Source organism: Crocuta crocuta, unplaced genomic scaffold (assembly GCF_008692635.1).
Source record: "Crocuta crocuta isolate KB4526 unplaced genomic scaffold, BGI_CrCroc_1.0 scaffold218, whole genome shotgun sequence".
Lineage (NCBI taxonomy): Eukaryota > Metazoa > Chordata > Mammalia > Carnivora > Hyaenidae > Crocuta > Crocuta crocuta.
Window position 1 is genome coordinate 878,496 of NW_027533170.1, and position 18,709 is coordinate 897,204.

Genomic DNA, 18,709 nt, shown 5'->3' on the forward strand with positions numbered 1-18,709 from the left:
AGCAGGGGAGGGTCAGAGAGAGAGGGAGATACAAAATCTGAAACAGGCTCCAGGCTCCGAGCTGGCTGTCAGCACAGAGCCCAAGGCGGGGCTCGAACCCATGAACCGTGAGATCATGACCTGAGCTGGAGTCGGACACTTAACCAACTGAGCCACCCAGGGGCCCCTGAACTGTGAAATTTCATTCATTCATAACTTTAGAACTTGGAAAATATTGCAGAGATCAGTCTCTATAATTTGTTCTAGTAATGAATTTTATATGCATGGACCTGTTAACCAAAAAATATTTGGTAGGATTTCCTAGAGCAATAAACTACAGAACTCACTGTGAATAAGCCATCTGAAAAGAAAACATTTAAGAATAAAAACAATCTTTCTTAATTTTTTTAATGTTTATTTATTTTTGAGAGACACAGAGAGACAGAGTGCAAGCAGGAGAGGGGTGGAAAGAGAGAAGGAGATAGAGAATCTGAGGCTGGCTCCAGGCTCTGAGCTGTCAGCACAGAGCCCGACGCAAGGGTCGAACCCATGGACCGTGATATCACGACCTGAGCTGAAGTGGGGAGCTTAACTGACTAAGCCACCCAGGTGTCCCTAAAAAAAAAAATTTTGCAGGTAATTGTTAACTCTGTCAATTCTGTTTTCATCAGTCCCCAAATGGATCACTTCCAAAGGGTTTTCAAACTTTTCAAAATTAAACTTAAGGTTAATTTATTTCTATTTATGACCTCATAAGAAAAATCATGGGTGCTTTCCAGTCCACAGCCACACTACTAATATAGCTTCCCACCTAAGTAGTACAGTCACTGAATGATTCCAGGGCACAGAAAGAATAACTGATCTTAACTGGGTTCTCTATGACAGACATAGCTACTTATAAGGCTTAGCAATAAATTAATAAATTATATGTACATTTATTACAGATATATTTATATATGTGTATATACACACATAATTATATTTATCAAATATTTAAATTTAATAAATTAGACTTATTCAACAATATATGCATATATTCAACCCATTAGCAGTCTTACTACTTCAAATTATAAAATGAAAACACTAAAAAAAGTTCAAAGTTATAATCAGTCTAAACTAAATCAGAGTATAGCTAAACAGCAAAGAATTTTGTTTCCAAATCAAAGGTTCTTTATTTGATATTTCAGTGTCTCCCTACCCAACAAGATCTGTGATACCATATTAACATCAGTATTTGATGCGAAACAATTTACCAGTGAGATCTTCATAAAAGAACAGGCAAATAGATACCCAAAGATGTCAGATTATTTGACAACTATTTTTAAAAAGTAGTAACTTTTTTCTATTTTTCTTAACTAAAAAAAGTATACGGCCAAACCTAATAAACCAATGATGGCTAATGTTATTGCTAAAACTCCGTAGTTTCACCACTATTTTCTTCTTTTTTTCAATGTGCAGAAAAAGCATCATGGATTAATACTGTATCTCCTGCTAATTTCCTCTCCTCTCTACTTCTTCAGATTGTATCCACATCTCAAAGCTCTAAAATCTTCTGTTTTGACTCTTCATCCACCCAAAGGATTAGTCCTTCATGAAAAACTCAATGTATCCAGTTTTAAGACCTGGATAGGTGATCTCCTGCATATGGCATTGATCCATTTGTGTTAACTATGGATCTGAATAAATTGGAAGGTCCTTAAAATTCCTATCTTATCATCCTTTTTAAGCTTTGACTTTCTTCACCAAACACTTGCCACATTACTAAGTACATAGCAAATATCACTGTATAAATCTACATACACTAATTCTTACTCTCAGTTCTGCTTTTAATTCTCAAGCCTATTATATCAGAGTGAGAGTGGCCATGAAAAGCAGTAATAATGCCCTTTGACACTAGTGATGTTCAAAGACAGGAAAAATGCATCCCAAACTAATGTTTTGAGCATTTTAAAAAATGGAATATTCAAAAAAGAATAATGTCTTCTAGAATAGAAAAAACAGAAAAGAAAAACAAATACTATATGGTGACTGATAAAGTGATCTAGTCATAATCACTTCTTTTTCTAATTTCTGTTCCAAGTCAATAAGAACCCTTGGCTAATTTATATCATGATAGAGTATGGCCTAAAGGCATAGCACTGCCAATAAAGGAATTTGATTTCTAAATATAACAGTGTATATTCAATATATACCAGTGATAAACTGCCAGAATAGTGAATACAACAAATGATGAATTAGTGAAATTCATATTTACAAGTCACAGATCTAGAGACCAACAAGGTTTGCAATTTTATGAAGTTTTCAGTTACTCCTCCATACAAACCTACATCAAAGGTATGTTCAGTCACATGAGCAGTATTATCTTTAAAAGATAAATGCTGAACAACTGCAAGATGTCATAGGTTAAACATGCCCTATAAATATTTGTTCTCAAAATAACTATCATTCATACTATAAAAATGGCGAATGCTCTGAGATTCAGCCTTAGCATATACAATTCCATGAGTAAACCCAGGAAGATGATAGTCTCACAAAAGTCATTAACAATCCCACTACATCACTTATCATTCATTAATTTCACTCTTAAGGCGAAATTTTTACACAAACAGACCCTGGCAGCCCATCAAAGATTCCAAAGCATTAAGTCAAAATTTTATCTCTGGATCTGTCTAGAAGATAGATGCTTTCATTTACTTGGTTGTACGTTATTTACGTTTTCCCATACTTCTTATAAACGACCTGTGTTTGTTTTTTCCCTTATAAAACCTCCAATAAATGAAGACACAGAAAGAGGAAAAGAGAGACGCAGAGACTTCCTGATTTACTGCTTTGTGATTGTAATCAAGAGCCTTAGGGAGGTTAAAAGTTTTAGTGTAGATCTACGTGGTCTCCAAAAGCCTACAGAATAATGAGGCAAAGCAGAACGAGGACCACGTGCAGTTTCTCTTTATTTATTCTGCCTAAAAGAGATCCTGGAGTGACACATCCTAACATGGAAGCATGTGCCTATAAATGCAGAGTTTTGACTGCTTTATCTGTTACTTCCAGCCCCCTGCCTACGACAGTAAACACATTACTTTGCTGATAAAGGTTTCCCACACTCCCCATGGTAAAAACCTCAACTAAGACAGAATTCTGCCAAAAGGAACATGCCCATTTTTTTTTTCATTTTTTAAAACGCCATAATGTTTTAGATGAAAACACATCCTGCCAAAGATGTCAAATAAAAGAATAACAAAGAGATGAACAGCATCTTTAGACTTGAATTTCAATGCATAACCTCGCCATCTGTCAACCAGTTGTGAAGCAATGATCCCAGAAAAGCCCTGCCAACAGGAACAACTTAGATCCTTGCACCTATCATCTGTATCAATCTCCACTCTCAGGACCTCAGTGGTAATTATGCTGTCTATGCAACAACCTACAGAAATGGCATGTGCCACCGGCAAACCGAACCCTGCCAATGAATGGGTCATTTTAACAGATTTTCATTTGGTGAAATGAATATTACCTAGAGGTAATGGGAAATCGGGGGAGAAAGGGACTTGGGCTGTGGGGGAGGGGTCTCTTTCCTCACGTTTGGATTGGAAATTGGATGCAGGAGGTTAATCTCCGGAGGCCAGACATCCAAACAACCCTCAGTCTCCTCCCACTTGGCCTCAGGAACAGGAATACAATTTGGGACTTCGCGTCTGCCCCACTCCTTCCCTTCCCGCCGAGGCCACCACCTTAGAAGTTAGTCTTAGCTCTCGCACCCCTGCGGGTGCGGACTCCCTGACCGAGAACCGCACCGGCAGTCCTTCGGGAGCGGAACAGCGGGCTCGGCCTCGGCCCCCGGGCTGGGCTCCCGGGCGCCCCCGCCCCTCCCCCACCCCCCGTCGCCTGGAGCAGCCGCCGGAGTTACGCAGACTCAGCCCCGTCACCTCCCCGGCTGCTTTCAAACCCGATCACAGGGGTTACGGGTGGGAGGCCAGAAGTGGAACCGAGGGGCAGGGTGAACGGGGAGCGGGAAAGAACCCAAACAGTCCGGTTCGCAAGAGCCCGGACCCCAAGCGGCAAGACCCCCGGTGCACGCACACCACCCGAGCGCACACGCTCACCGACGCGCCCAGCTCCCCACGTTCAAAGCCAAGCGGCTACAAGATGGGAGGAAAGAAGGAGGTGGGGTGGCGGGAAGGCCCGGAGTTACGGGGAGCGACGTTCAGAGAGCAGAGGATGCTTCAAGAACCGCGAAAGTGAGAAAGTCCGAGACCCCCTTCTCCATCCCCAAGTCTGGGCTGCCCTGCCTGCAGCCCCGGTCGCCTTCCTCCCAGCGCGGCTCGGGAGGCGGGGAGGGGAGCCAGAGCCGAGCTTCCCCCAGGCTGCCCTCCCCGGCCTGGCCCAGGGCCCGGAACCCGGCCCCCTCCAGCCGCGGCTTGGGGAGGCTGCCAGGCGAGGAGCGACTTGCCAAAGGACTCTGGGGGAGCAAGAGGGCAGGACGGGAGCATTTTGCACGCTCCAGCCGGGCTGCTCATTGCTTCCTCTGTCGACACACCCCCAGTGAGCCCCCTTCCCCGACATTCCACGCACACAGATACAGAGACACGCACGCGTTCGCCCTTCCCACGATCCCAGGTGCATCGATTAAAACACTAGTTGATTTCTTCCTGATTAAAAAGAAAAAAAAAAAAAGTGCAGCAACTCTTTTCAGGAGTCGCCGGAGCAAAGAAAGTCCGTCTGCAGACGTCTTTCACCACTTTGCGAGGAGTTAAGAAATCTGACGGTCCCCACTGAAAACGGGACCGGAACCCCGAGGAGGGCGAAAGGTGACGAACTCCTTCCCCACCCCCGCGCCTCTCACCTCCTTAAGTTCCTTGGCCACGTCCTTCAGGTCGCCCAGGACTAATTCCAGATCCTCCACGATGATCTTGATCTGTTCCTTCACCTTGGTTTTGGAGGCTGCCGGCGGTCCCTCGGCTGGACAGGACGAGGAGGGGGTCCCCTTGGACTTGGCTGACATTCTCTGGGGGCAGGCGAGGCAGGTCAGCGCTNTCTCACCCCTCGCCGCCTGCGCCTTCTCTCCCGCCAGCAGCAGAGCCCTGGGTCCCCACCACACTTTAGGACAAAATGGAAAGAATCCCCCGTAGGGCCAGGAGTTGCATTTAGGGGCAGTAAAGCGACCCTAAGTGTGTATCGAGGACCAAAGTATGTTCCGAAGGCCTCCAATCATTTCCCTGGTTCACCTAGGAGTTAAACAGAGGTGTTCCTACTTCTACAGGTAAAGAGAGAGAGAGAAATGTGCATAAAGACCCCTCACCCGCTGGAATAATGAAATCCAGCCACTGTTCTTGAACGAGGTGGCCTAATCCTGCTGAGTCCACAAAACTAATAGCGGATGTAATAATTTCACGTCCCCACACCAAAAATCCCTCAGGGAGACTGTCTGAGTCATCTTAGCTGTACTTATCTGGGACAGGTTCTCTCTCTTCCTCCCCCCACCCCCAACTATCCTTTTTGTTTTCGTGACCTATGCTGATGTATGTTTTGGGTAGAGGGCGGGGNNTCTAGATCTTTCCTCTTGAAAGAGCTGAATAAGAAGAGTTTGCTTCCAACTTTTTTTTTCCCCTATCAATTTTTTTAAACCTCCATTTCAAGTCTTTCGCTACTAAATAGGAAATAACTTTCTGACTGTTCTGTCAAAAGGACCCAGGGAGGGGAGCTAAGAGGAAGCCTTCAGTCTCATTCTCAGTAGGTGGTTCCCATTCTCATTAGCTAAAGTTTTAATTTCCTTAGTAACAAACCCATGGGCTATTAGCTACTGGCCTGGCAGGATGGCTTTACTTTATTGTCTTCGGTGCACGGGACTCCAAATCATTATTTTAATAGGCTTCCCATTTTGGTCCTGCCTTAGCAGGGCCCTTGTTTCTTGCTTCTCACACCCCAGGTTGCTCCAACAAGCCTCTACAGATGAAGGAAATCTTGGAAATTCTCCCCTTCTGAGTTCCTTAAACCCTCCATAATCCATCAACTGTCTTAATTCTGAACACTTTACCTTGACAAAATCATTGGAAGTCATATATGAATATGGAAAAAAAGAAAAGACACACCAGAAGAAAAAAATTATAAATTTAGATAGGATGTCCCAGCAGGGGCTGTCGGGAGACAATTAAAACAAGGAAAGAATGAAAGAACCAGTGTGCAGTAAGAAAATTGGAGACGAGAAAAAGAGAGAAATAATTAGGAGTGTTCAATAAGCAATATGCTCAATGTCTCTGAGGTAGGGAGAATAGATTTCTTTTTCCTAAGTTCCTTTGTCTCTGCAGGTTTTTTATTTATAAAGATATAACAGTTAAAATAATTTTATCAGGTTTACAAGCTCTCCTACTGGAAATTTCTGATCTTTAATGATACCCTTATTTCATACGTGAATAAAGACAAGTGGTCAGAAATGGCAGGAGACCATATTGAAAAAAGAAAAAATGCTTTTTCTCTAGATTTGAATTTTTGACTCTCAGTTGTAGGTAAGTAAATACAGAAGCCCGCAAAACTCAAAATATGATTTTAGGCAAGAATATTGGAGAAGAGGAAAAGAAGGGTTGTCTTCCTTTCCACTGACAAAATAATACTCTTACACTTTAAGAATAGATCCAGGCGGTGCCCCTGGGTGGCTTAGTCGGTTAAGCGTCCGACTTTCGCTTGGGTCATGATCTCGCGGTTTGTGGGTTCGAGCCCCGCGTCGGGCTCTGTGCTGACTGCCAGCTCAGAGCCTGGAGCCTGTTTCAGTCTGTGACTCCCTCTCTCTCTGACCCTCCCCTGCTCATGCTGTCTCTCTCTCTCTCTCCTAGAAATAAATAAAACATTAAAAAAAAATAGATACATGCTACTCTGAATATCCTTAAGATATGATATCCATTGGTATCAATGGACTAAAGTATTCTGGCTCAAAATCAAATAATAATTATTACTCTAAAATATACCATCCATATCCATATCACCATTTATTCTTAAATAATTGATATAGATAGGCTGTCATCTATCTAGATCTGCATTTGAACGTAATACAGAGTCAAGCAAAAGGGGAAATGTTTAAATGGAATTCCAAATTCAAACTAAAAACCTGGTAGGACCCTACCAGTGGTGGCTACCACTATCTTCCAGTTATTAAGCAGGTATGGGTAAAATATTCCTAAAGAAAAAATTCTTACAAAGAGAGTTAAAAATATGAGGGGAAGGGAGCAGAATGAAAAGAACACATAGACATAAAGTCTATTTAGTTTTTTACTTTTTTTTTTTTACCATTATGGAAAAAATCATTCTTTCCTTTGGCTTATCCTGGACTCTCTCAGAGGTTCATATATGATGTTTTAAAGCCAAATTATGGGGACCACACAGTAAAAGTGACACATAGTAAAATTTACAATCAATTGGTCCATAAATTAATTTATGTACTAGTACCAGCTGCAAATAGGTACATACTCAAACCTCATCACTTATAAACTTAGACGCTATTACAGATTTCCAAATAGAAAAGGAAAAGTCTTATTCACAGAAGTGATCCTGTACCCAGCATTTTAATCTTCCTGTATCTTTATCTATATTTTCTGAGTTTTGCAGCAAGAAGGATTGGATAATTATAGGAGATCATCTAGTGGTTGTTTTTTTAGTTACAAGCACTTATCAGTACTCTTGAGTGTGTGTGTGCGCGCGCGTGCGCGCGTGTAATCTATTCCAACGGATCACTATTAATTAAGCTGTAGAAAATGTTATGACACTGACATAATTTTTAATTCACAAAGAGTTCAAGAATATTCCCAAAAATACTTTGTTCCATTTTCTTGGCAGTAGCTCTTATTGATTCTCATTACCTTAAGAATGTTTATTGATTCTCAAAAAAAGGATGATATGCATAATATAACATCACTTTTAATGGTTTGACTTTTGGTTTTCTTTTTCTTTTGCATGAACTTATTTTTGTTTGAAAAGTCTAATAAAGTCATCAGAGATATTTGAAAACATCAAAAAAAAAAAAAAATGACAACGCTGTTCTTACCAAAACAGTTTTCACTGGGGGATTGAGGAGGAGCGTGGTGGAGAAGGACACCCATGTCTGAAAGATAAAATGTTGTCAGTGAAACACAGCTGAGAGAAATTAGGAAATTTCTCCATATATACATTGACTATTAAATAAATACAGCGCATAAGTCTGGGGAGTGGTTCTCAAACTGGAGTGTGTTAAAGCACTGATTACTAGATCCTACCCCCAGGGTGTCTGATCAAGTAGGTCTGGGGTAGGGTCTGAAATTTGCCTTTTAACATGTTTCTAGGCTGCTGGAAAGGGGCCACATTCTGAAAATCATTGGTTTGAGAGATTAAAAGAAAACTTTAGGTTTCTTTTTAGCTGGAGTAAGCCTTAAAGATTATCTAGTTCTATCTCTTTATGTTGTAGATGAGAAAACCAAGGCCTTGGGCAGTTAAATGGTACATCACTGTTTCATATCTAAGGAATACAAATTAAGAGCTAGAACTCTGTGTTGACTCATACATTTTGTGGAGTGGCCTCCATTTGTTTGGAGAAATGTGTCCTTTTGATCAACTGCTTTTGATGTCTACCCCCGATAGATAAATGCATATTGGTTTAAAAAAACGTGATCTGGAAGTTTCAATAGAAGCCTTTAAAGTCAATGGACTTTAACTCAACAACAAAAATTTAAATGGCTACTCTAGGCAAGAATCTATACTATGGAGGAAATGTACAACTAGGTTTAGCAAGACATAGTCCTAGCAGGAACAATTTTAGATAATTGCACACATGACTCTAATATAAAAACTGAGATTACCTCAGAGTGTCTAATCTTGCCCTCTTTCCCAACTGTAGTCAGTTTATTTTACTTGACATCCAAAGTCAATATATACTTGGCTTTAAAAAAAATTTTTTTTTACTTTTTATCCATGTGAAAGAAACTGAACTTTTGTTTAACTCAACAAAGGAAATTATTTCATAGCCAAAGCAAAGTAAGGATAGAAGTATCTTCGAGTAGGATTGGAGCCAGAAATTCTAAGACCATCGGGTCTATTTCTTTCTGTCCCTGTATCCCACCCTGTTTTTGTTCATTCTTTCTCTTAAGCTCCTTCCTACACAAAGTTAAAATGTGGTCACCTGTAAGTCCAGGCTCACATTTTCACAACTTTTGTATCTAGAGAAGAAAAAGATCATCACAGCAAGTTGCCAGAAGAGGGCTTTGATAGATCTAGCTTAGATATGATATGGACACATGAGCTAATTACTATGACTGAGTTGGGTGCAAAGCTGCTATCAGAGTTGTGCCATTTTTATAGAAAAGGCTTACATTATTGTACTTATTACTATGATTTTCCAGTAGGTGGCACTAAAACAAGTTATTCTAACAAAATCTGTATATTATGATAATTTTCTTATATGGAAGTAAAGTGTTTTCAGGAAGCAAAATCTTTTTCTGATTCACACAGAGAAAGACCCCATATGAATCAGCAATCTGTATGTGACAAACTGAGGGTGAAAAAGTACAATGACCAGCCCAATTTCGATCAAGTTGTCTATACCTGCGCCGTTATTTCTCCACCAAAATGGAGGTATGCCCCTGGGGGGAAAAGGCATCCACCCTATAGACTTTAATTTGATCATATACCTTGACTTTACTCACACAAAAGATTGACATTTTTAAAAAAATTTAATGTTTATTCATTTTTGAGAATGAGAGAGAGAACATGTACACAAGTGGGGGAAGGACAGAGAGCGAGCGAGCGGGACAGAGGATCAGAAGAGCGTTCAGGGCTGACAGTAGCAAGCCTGATGTGGGGCTTGAACTCACAAAAGGTGAGATCATGACCTGAGCTGAAGTCAGACACTCAACTAACTGAACCACCCACCCCCCCCCCCGCCACCGGAATTGACATTTTTAAATTGCTCTTGCTTCCCAAAGCTCACTTCACTCAAGTCTTAGATTGGACACTCAGTTCACCCATGCCAAGAACCCTTCATCCATTCCCATCTGAGGATCCGAGCTTTGAAGGCCTGACCTAGCCCAGAGCTGCTGAGCTGCCCTCCACCACATGTGGAAGCAATACTGAAACCATTACTCCCTTTACTCCACTCAGGAGTTTCCACTCATCCTGAATCCCTGGGGCCTGTGCCTGACATCTCATTCTGCCTCTCAGCTTCAGACTTCTGGGCCAAGTGAACAGAGAACCTGAGACTTTCAATACTCCAGGCCTGTTACAGATGTGCCAAAGAGGTGTTTTTAAGACTTGGCCCCTTGCCACGCTGCACAGTTTAATAGCTTAGCAGCCTCTTTTCCTGGAAGGCAATTCAGCCACAACCAAGGAAAACGTGATCATTTAGTAAAAAACAATACACCCTACTAGTACTAAGATCATTGACACTTCTCATTTAGGTGCCCCATTAGTTTTCATAGATACTTGGCAATCACTGTTTTTAGAAGTTAAAGAGTCCTCAGTTTTTGTGTCAGTTTTTGTTTTGTTCCTCCCAAGAAAGTGAGTAAGGGTGAACCAAGAATAACGGGTTTTGATAACATCAGAGAGGAGAAGTTGGCAGCAGTTATACCCTCTTTCTGCTTAAGCAATACTACTGCCTTCAGACATATGAAGCCAAGTCCTGCCAGGCTAAGGTGGCCAGGAATGCCATCCACTGTGTATGGCCAGATAGAGTATGTAGTTTTAGTTCTTCATGAGAAAACTCGGATGGAATGACCTAACTCTGCAAATAGTCTAGAGCATTCTGTACAATGCAGATTATAAGGACTTACACACCTTTCCACTCCAAGCTAGTGGACCTTGGTATAATCATTGGGGTCCATAACAAAGCTATTACTCTATTTAATTCACACACTACCTACATTTTTTAATCTTCTTGCTCATCAAAAGTCCAAGAGCTTTGGCCCAAGCCTCAACCCAAACTTGAACCGTATATTGTTATAGTCTGAATGTTTACAGGCCCCAAACATTCCTATGTTGAAGCCCTAATCTGCAGTGTGATTGTATTTAGAGATGGGGCCCTTGGGAAATAGCTAGAGTTAAATTCATGAAAGGGGGGCCTCATAATAGCATTAGTGACTTTATAAGGAGGAGAAGAGAGAGAGAGAGAGAGAGATGTCTCCTTCTATGAGCATGCACCAAAGAAAGGCCATGGGAGGCCACTGTGGGAAGACAGACAAGCTAGGAAGAGAATCCTCACCAGTAACTGAACTGGCAGATACCCTGATCTTGGATTTCCTAACCTCCAAAACTACGAGAAAATAAATACCAGTTATTTATAGCATTCTGTTATGGACGCCCAAGCTAAGACAGATTTTGTTTTGTTTTTCTAGCTTTATTGACATATAACTGACATATAACATTGTGCAAGTTTAAGATGTACAATGTGACGATTTGCAATACTTGTATATTGTCAAATGGTGGCTGCCATTGCATAGCTGACACCAGCATCCTGTCACATACTTACCATTTCTTTCTTGTGGTGAAGACATTTAAGATCTCCTCTCTTGAGAACTTTCACATAATACAGAGTTATTAGCTACAGTCACTATGGTGTACCATTAGATCCCCAGAACTTACTCGTAACCGAAAGTTTGTACCTTTGACCAACATCTCCCCTTTTTGCCATCCCCCACCACTGGTAACCACCACTCTACTGTCTGCTTCCATGGGTTAAGCTTTTTAAGGTTCCATTTTAAGTAATATGACACTTTTGTCTGTCTCTGTTTCACTTAGCCTCATGCTCCCAAGATTGGTCCAACGTGTCACAAATGGCAGGGTTTGTTTCTTTATCATGGCTGAATAATACTCTATTGAGAGAGCAAGAGAGAGAGAGGAACATCTTCCTTACCCATTTATTTGTTGAGTTTCCATGTCTCCATCCAATGTATTTCAACCGAATTCATAGGTTGTTTCCATGTCTTAGCTATTGTGAATAATGCTACCGTGAACATGGGAATACAGAAAGCTCTTTGAGATCCTGATTTCATTTCCTTTAGACATATTTGCAGAAATGAGATGACTGAGTCTGTTTGAAGACATCTGTTTGAAGACAGATTCTGATACTCAGAAGTAGGGCACTGCTGTAATAAATACATAAAAATGTGGAAGCAGCTTTGGAACTGGGTGAGGGAATTTTGAGGTATATGCTAGAACTACAGTATGAGAGCTAGAATGGTGAGGACCAAGAAAGATCAATGCTGCAGTGGACGCATAAATACTCAAGAACGGAAGGTTTGTAGAAATCCAGACATTACAGGCTATTCTAGTGAGGTCTCAGATGGAAATAAGGAACATGTTGGTGGAAACTGGAGGAAAGGTGATCCTCGTTATAAAGTGGCAAAGACCTTGGCTAAAATATTTTGCTACTCTTCTGTCTTCTAGAAGGCAGAACTTGGGAGCGGTGCAATTAGATATTTAACACAGGAGATTTTAGGCAAAGTATCCAAGAAGCAGTGTACCTCCTCCTGGTTGCTTACAGTATAAGGCAAGAGACAGATGAACTGAAGGAAGAACTATTAAATAAAAAGGAACCAGAACTTAAACATTAAGACAACGACTAGCCTGGTTTGCAAAAACAAACAAACAAACAAACAAACATTCAAACGAGAACACCATGGGTGTGGCTGGACAATCAATAAAGAAATGGGTGTGGATTATACAAAATGAAAACAGTCAGTTTGAACTGAAGGGGATGGACATGGGTTGAAATAAAAGGAGGCAGTCAGACTTCTTAGATCCTATAGAATTGGGTCACAGAGCTATTAGGATGTGAATGTGCATTCTCCTTCAAGAAAGGGGGTAAAGGACCCAAGGGCAATTCAGAGATCTTCTGGGCCACCATGGTGGTTTTAACAGGCTGGATAGGCTTTGAACAAAGACCTGAGGATGAGTGCATCCTGCTGGGCAGCCCCTTGCCTGGGGGGTGTAACTCAGCCCAGCAGAGCCACAGAGGTGGACCACTGCCCCAGGCAGCTAGTAAGGCAGAGCCCTGAACTAAAGAGGATTGATTATTCTCAGGCTTTAACAACTGATGAGATTTGCTTTACTAGATATTGGACTTGCTGAGAACCCATCACCCTTTCCTTCTATTTCTCCCTTTCGGAATGGGAATGTCTGCCTATGCCTGTCCCACTGCTGTATGTTGGAAGCACATTAATGATCTGTCTGGTTTCGTAGATTCACAGCTAAAGAGCAATTTTGCTTCACAGTGAATTATAACCTCTAGTTTCACACATACTGATTCCAAGGATATTTAGATGAGACTTTGGACTTCAGGCTTTGGGGATGATGCTGGACCAAGTTAAGATTTTGGGGGCTGTTGGGATGGAATGAATGTATTTTGCATACATGGGAGATGATGTTTGGGGGGCCTGGAGCAGAATGTTATTGACTGAATGTTCGTGTTTGCTTAAAATCCAGATGCTTAAGCCCTAAGCCCAGTGCTATTTGGAGATGAGGCCTTTGGGAAGTAATCAGGGGTAAACGAGGTCAAGAGGATGGGCCTTCATGACAGGATTCATGACTGACCTATAAGAAGAAGCCTTCTGTCAATACCTCTCTCTCACCCACACTGTCCCTTCCCTTGCTCACCTCCCATTCCTCCCCTCTCCCTTTCCCTGTCTCTCTCTGTGCAAACAGCAAGGACTGGCCCTATCATGTCAGGACATAGTGAGAAGGGAGCTACAAGCCAGGAAGAAAACTCTCGCTGGGAACCCTGGCACCCTGATCTTTGACTCTCTAGCCTCCAAAACTATGAGAAAATAAATCTCAGTTGTTGAAGCCACACCGTCCATGGTATTTTGTTATGGCAGCCAGAGCTCTCTAAGGCAGGTATTACCCATGTCAGAGGAGTTCTATAATTACACAAGGATGGTGTCATTTCTTAGTGTCTGAAGTAAGCAGTAGAGCCTGGATATTACACAGAATGTATACATGAACAATGCTCTCCAGGGTTTTGCAACACACAAGGTGTAAAGTTGAATGTTAAAGTCCTCTGAAATGGACAGAGAGCAGTAGGGAGAAAGGGACGGTCATTAGCCCGGTGAGGTTGGTTGCTGTGGGTGTGCGGTAGATACAGCCTCAGGGCATACACTAGGGAAGAATAATGAGGCTGGATTGGAAATAATCCATAGGTTTTTCAGGAACGAGAAGGAGGCATCAGCCACAGGCTCTGACAACTAATCAGTACATCAGTGCAGCAGACGTCATGCTTGATTTTAAGATTCTGAGTAAATGTTATTTGCAAGTGCTCATTCAAATATACTTAACAGTCACGCATGATCTGGGAATGATGCATTTCCATGGACTCAAATAAAAATAAGAAAAAAATGAATGTTTTGTCTAATAGGAAACCAAGTGGTCATATATGCTATTCAAGAGTTCAAGTGTGTACGTAAATGATATCCTATTTAAAGACCAGATATTATTATCAAAGTTCATGTATAAGAATAGCCAACATCACAAAATAAGCATATGCCCACATCCTAATATAAAACACACTCATTTATAGCAAGATTTTAGAAAATCTTGAATTTCAGGATTGGAAATGACCTAAGAAGCCATATAATCCAAATCTTTTAATCTTATGGATAAAGACACTGAGTTCAGAAAGATTACATGATTATTCAGAGATCACAGAATCAAGGGGTCTGATCACAGAATCAGACCTGATACTTGGTCGTAAATGAACCCTCAAATGATACAAATAGGTCAAGAGAATAGTAGCTGTCCCCACAGCAACTCTTTTCAAAAGCATTGTATAAATAATGAGGGATCATAAAAATCATCTCTCCTACCTTAAACACTCCCTACATCTTGAGGTTTATGGGCAATATCTAGTACTTTATTTATTTATTTATTTTTTAAATGTTTTATTTATTTCTAGGAGAGAGAGAGAGAGAGAGACAGCGTGAACAGGGGAGGGTCAGAGAGAGAGGGAGTCACAGACTGAAACAGGCCCCAGGCTCTGAGCTGGCAGTCAGCACAGAGCCCGACGCGGGGCTCGAACCCATGAACCGCGAGATCATGACCTAAGCGAAAGTCGGACGCTCAACCGACTAAGCCACCCAGGCGCCCCAATATCTAGTACTTTAAAAGGTCTTAATGATAATATCCTTTGAAAGATAGTAGGGACTAGAAAAAGGAAGCCTTAATGCAAGAGGGTCTGGAAAAGCTGGTAAAACTTCCAAGGACAAGATCAGAATAAGATAGAAAAACAACTGTTAACTTGGTAATACAGCAAAAAAAAAAAAAAAAAAAAAAAAAAAAAATTACATGACTTTTCATAACATAGATTTCTGAGTGTTATGTTTCAAAAATACATGTATATTGGATGGTAGGATATAAAATATTTTTAAACACCTGTCACTACTGAAATTTGATCAAAGCCTTGATATCTCTGCTATTTTAATAATGTTTGGCTCTAATTTTGCTAAAATTTTCTCACTATCCTTTTCCATACTTGCAAGCTGTTTCTTTTCCAATAACTTCTAATTCTTTGAAACTATTTTCAATTCGGCGTGTATCTGTAAATGCTATAATTAGTACAGAAGAATGCTCAGTGTTGATTAATGTTAAGACAATGCCTTTATTCCAGAATGGCACCCTATTGTAATGCCTTCCATATTACTTGGCTTTTCACATAATTTTTGTAAAAACTGTTTAGTATTACCATGTATAAAGTCCTATTAGACTATATTTTCAGCATGCTTAGCACCAGCTCAACTAGTACTGAAGCAGGGTGTTTGAAAACAGTTCAGCCCTTTCCCACCTTGCACAGTGGGACGGCACAGTGTCCCTCATTCCATTAAATGCCACTCATATCAACTGTCCAGATATCTAAAAAGCCCCTAGAGAGTTTCCTTTAAAAACCACTTCCCTGTGTGGTTTTTAGGATCTAATAGAAGGGAAAGTCTCTATCCCTTATTTTGGGTTTTTAAAGACTGGTTCAAAGAGCTACACTGTCTGCTTTATTCTTTCTAAACAATCAAGCAGCAGGCGATGGGGAAAACTCAATAGTTGTGAAGTTAGACATCTTAGGTTTGAAACTCATATGCTATCACTGGCTCTGTGATCTTAGACATTGAAACTCCACCAACCACCATTTATTCTGTATCTGCCAGTGTGATTACAATACCTGTTTGCAAAAGTGAATGGAGAATCAAAACATAATTATGTGGAAATGTTTTGTAATCTGTGAATTGCTCAACAAATGTTAGTCACTGTTATTCTTTGTGTGTTTGTTTTGATGGATGTTCTCTGTGCATCAAGGAACTTGCTACCTCCACCGCTCCAGGACTTGGCTGCTTTCCAGAACTGCTTGATTAAGTAAACCCCCTACAACAGCAATGTTTCAAAGTATATTCCAGCAGTTTCACTTTTTTAAAAAATCTGGAAACACTGCATAAAACGTACCCCTCTTACATATGGCGAGGCTAAAAATCAGGATATTCAAATCTGAAAAATCTTTGTCTGTTTAATTTTAATTTCAAAACTTATTCTATTTGACCACAAAATCCCATACTTCTTATATGTTTCCTTTCTCTTCCCTTCCTCCCCCATTCCCTTCCCTTCCCTTTCCTTCCTTCTCTTAACATGACACCTGTAAGGATTCTGCTTAAAGAATTTCATGGAACAGAATTTAGTAAGATCTGTTCCAAAAGTGTCTAGTGATGATTACTCTTGGTCATATTTTGCTTTTCCTGAATATTGATTCCATAAACCTGGATTATTCGGTATAGGAGGGCTTACTGGAAGTCGTATTGTGGGTCTATGTTTCCATAATATTTTTATGCTGATGTATTTGTCCAAGTAACAAATTCTGTTCTGTTATTTTTATTTATGCTGTATTTGTATAGACCTTTACTATTTTCCACCCACTTCCCAATGTCCCATCACCATCTCCCTCGAAGCTGGGTATCAAGCAACAAAACTAGAGGGGGAAGTACCGTCATTCTCAGTTTAAGGTTAGGAGTCTTTTATCTTTCTTTCTTTTAAGGGTTTTAAAGTTTATTTATTTCTTTTGAGAGAGAGAGGGAGGGAGAATGAGTGGGGAACGGACAAAGAAAGAGGAAGAGAGAGAGAAAATCCCAAGCAGGCTCTGCACTCCCAGCACGTAGCCTGACACAGGACTTGAACCAGTAAACCGCGAGATTGTGACCTGAGCCAAAACCAAGCATCGGATGCTTAAACGAGTGGGCCACGCATGCGCCAAGGTTAGGAGTCTTCACTGAGGTCACACAACTGTTGTGGGACAACCACTTGCAGGTGTGCTCATTCTTGCTCATGGGGCTTTCACCTACAATGCAAAGCTCCCCAACTCCTAGCCCTACATACTGTGTCCCTCCAATACTCTTTGCTGTCTTTCAGGGCCAAAGCTAGTATATTTTCTGCATTAAGTCAGGGTAGAGTTTGCTTGCTTATTTTTAGCTCCCTGATGACTGAACCCAATCTTTACTTGCTGCTACAGGGTATTTGGGAATAGGAGAGGGAGAAGTTGGGAAGGCTCTGTTTGGTTTGAATTACTTAAGGAAAAGTTCCCATTCTCAAATTCAGACCAAGATTTATTCAAGAAACCTCAAAGACTGTGGCTATGTCAGATTTTTTTAAGCTTAGGACCGAATCCACTCAAAGGTTTGGGTTAATACTTCTATAGCAAAGCAGTATGTACTGTCACAATGGGACTTTCTTTGCCATAAGGACATGACCATTTATATGAAACAAAAGCAGTTGTTCAAGTGCTGCCCATCTGGAGCCATAAAAGAGCTCAGAATCCACTAATGCAACCAGGAAAACAAAAGGGAAAGCTTTTTGCCATGTACTTTCCACCATGCATTTGACACACTGGCAGCTCAGTAACATTCTTGACATTTCTGAGCTGTTCCGTAGAGCAGCACAGGAACAGAAAGTGTGACTTAGACTCCACTGGCACCTCACCAGGCTGCAGCACAAGGTAAAACTCAGTCAGCTTCTCCCTGATAAGCCGAATGCCAGGTAATTTATAGCCAAGTGAACTTGGATGTTTGGAATGGTGTGAAAACCACACTGTGAACCAAATTCTGCAATAATGTCATCATTGAATTAAACTGGCTCCTGACCTAGGATATTTATTTATTTATTGTTTTAAGAGCGGCAATGGGTCACCTGGGTAGCTCAGTAGGTTAAGCGTCCAACTTCTACCGGGTCATGATCTCACAGTTCGTGGGTTTGAGTCCCACATCAGGCTCTGTGATGATGGTGCAGACCCTGCTTGGGATTCTCTCTGCCCCTCTCTCTCTCTCTCTCTCTCAAAAAAAATCAATAAACTTGCATAAAAATAAGAGCTTCACTATGCAAATCAGTCACTTACCCAGTACTGATTCTAGTAGAGGTATAAGCTATTTCTTTTCTACCTGACAACATATATGTTTCTAATCTTAAACATTATTGTAATCTATAGGGCTCCATCAAATCCAGTCCTACGTTGCATATTCTGAAATTAATTTAATAGTATTCTTTTGATTTGGACATAATACACACATTAAAATCTCTTCAGTCAATTTTGTAAGAATAACCCCTAGGAAAGTTATATAATTGAAATGGAGCTCCCACCTCACTTTCTATTACAGCGATTCTGGCTCCACAAAATGTGTGCTGGACGGCGGGTAAGGACTAAGAGAGGTGATGAAGGCAGCCTCGTGAGGCAGTCAGTCACCAGAGCAAGACTTTGAATTAGTGAAAC

General features: G+C 41.0%; 1 protein-coding gene across 5 annotated transcripts in view; it reads right to left on the reverse strand.

Annotated features, from left to right (window-relative positions):
- The window catches only part of PRR16 (proline rich 16), a 787,493-nt gene that overhangs the window by 192,250 nt on the left and 576,534 nt on the right, over positions 1–18,709 (reverse strand). For 3 of the 5 annotated variants that reach the window (XM_077746357.1, XM_077746354.1, XM_077746353.1), the window contains 2 exons: positions 8,009–8,065; positions 4,820–4,981 (listed from right to left, as the gene is read on the reverse strand). The exons of 1 other annotated variant lie outside the window; for it this stretch is intronic. In XM_077746357.1, the coding sequence (XP_077602483.1) occupies positions 4,820–4,978 (159 nt within the window). In that variant the 5' untranslated portion in view covers positions 4,979–4,981; positions 8,009–8,065. The remainder of the gene's footprint in view (positions 1–4,819; positions 4,982–8,008; positions 8,066–18,709) is intronic. One more of the 5 variants, XM_077746356.1, reaches the window with a different exon arrangement.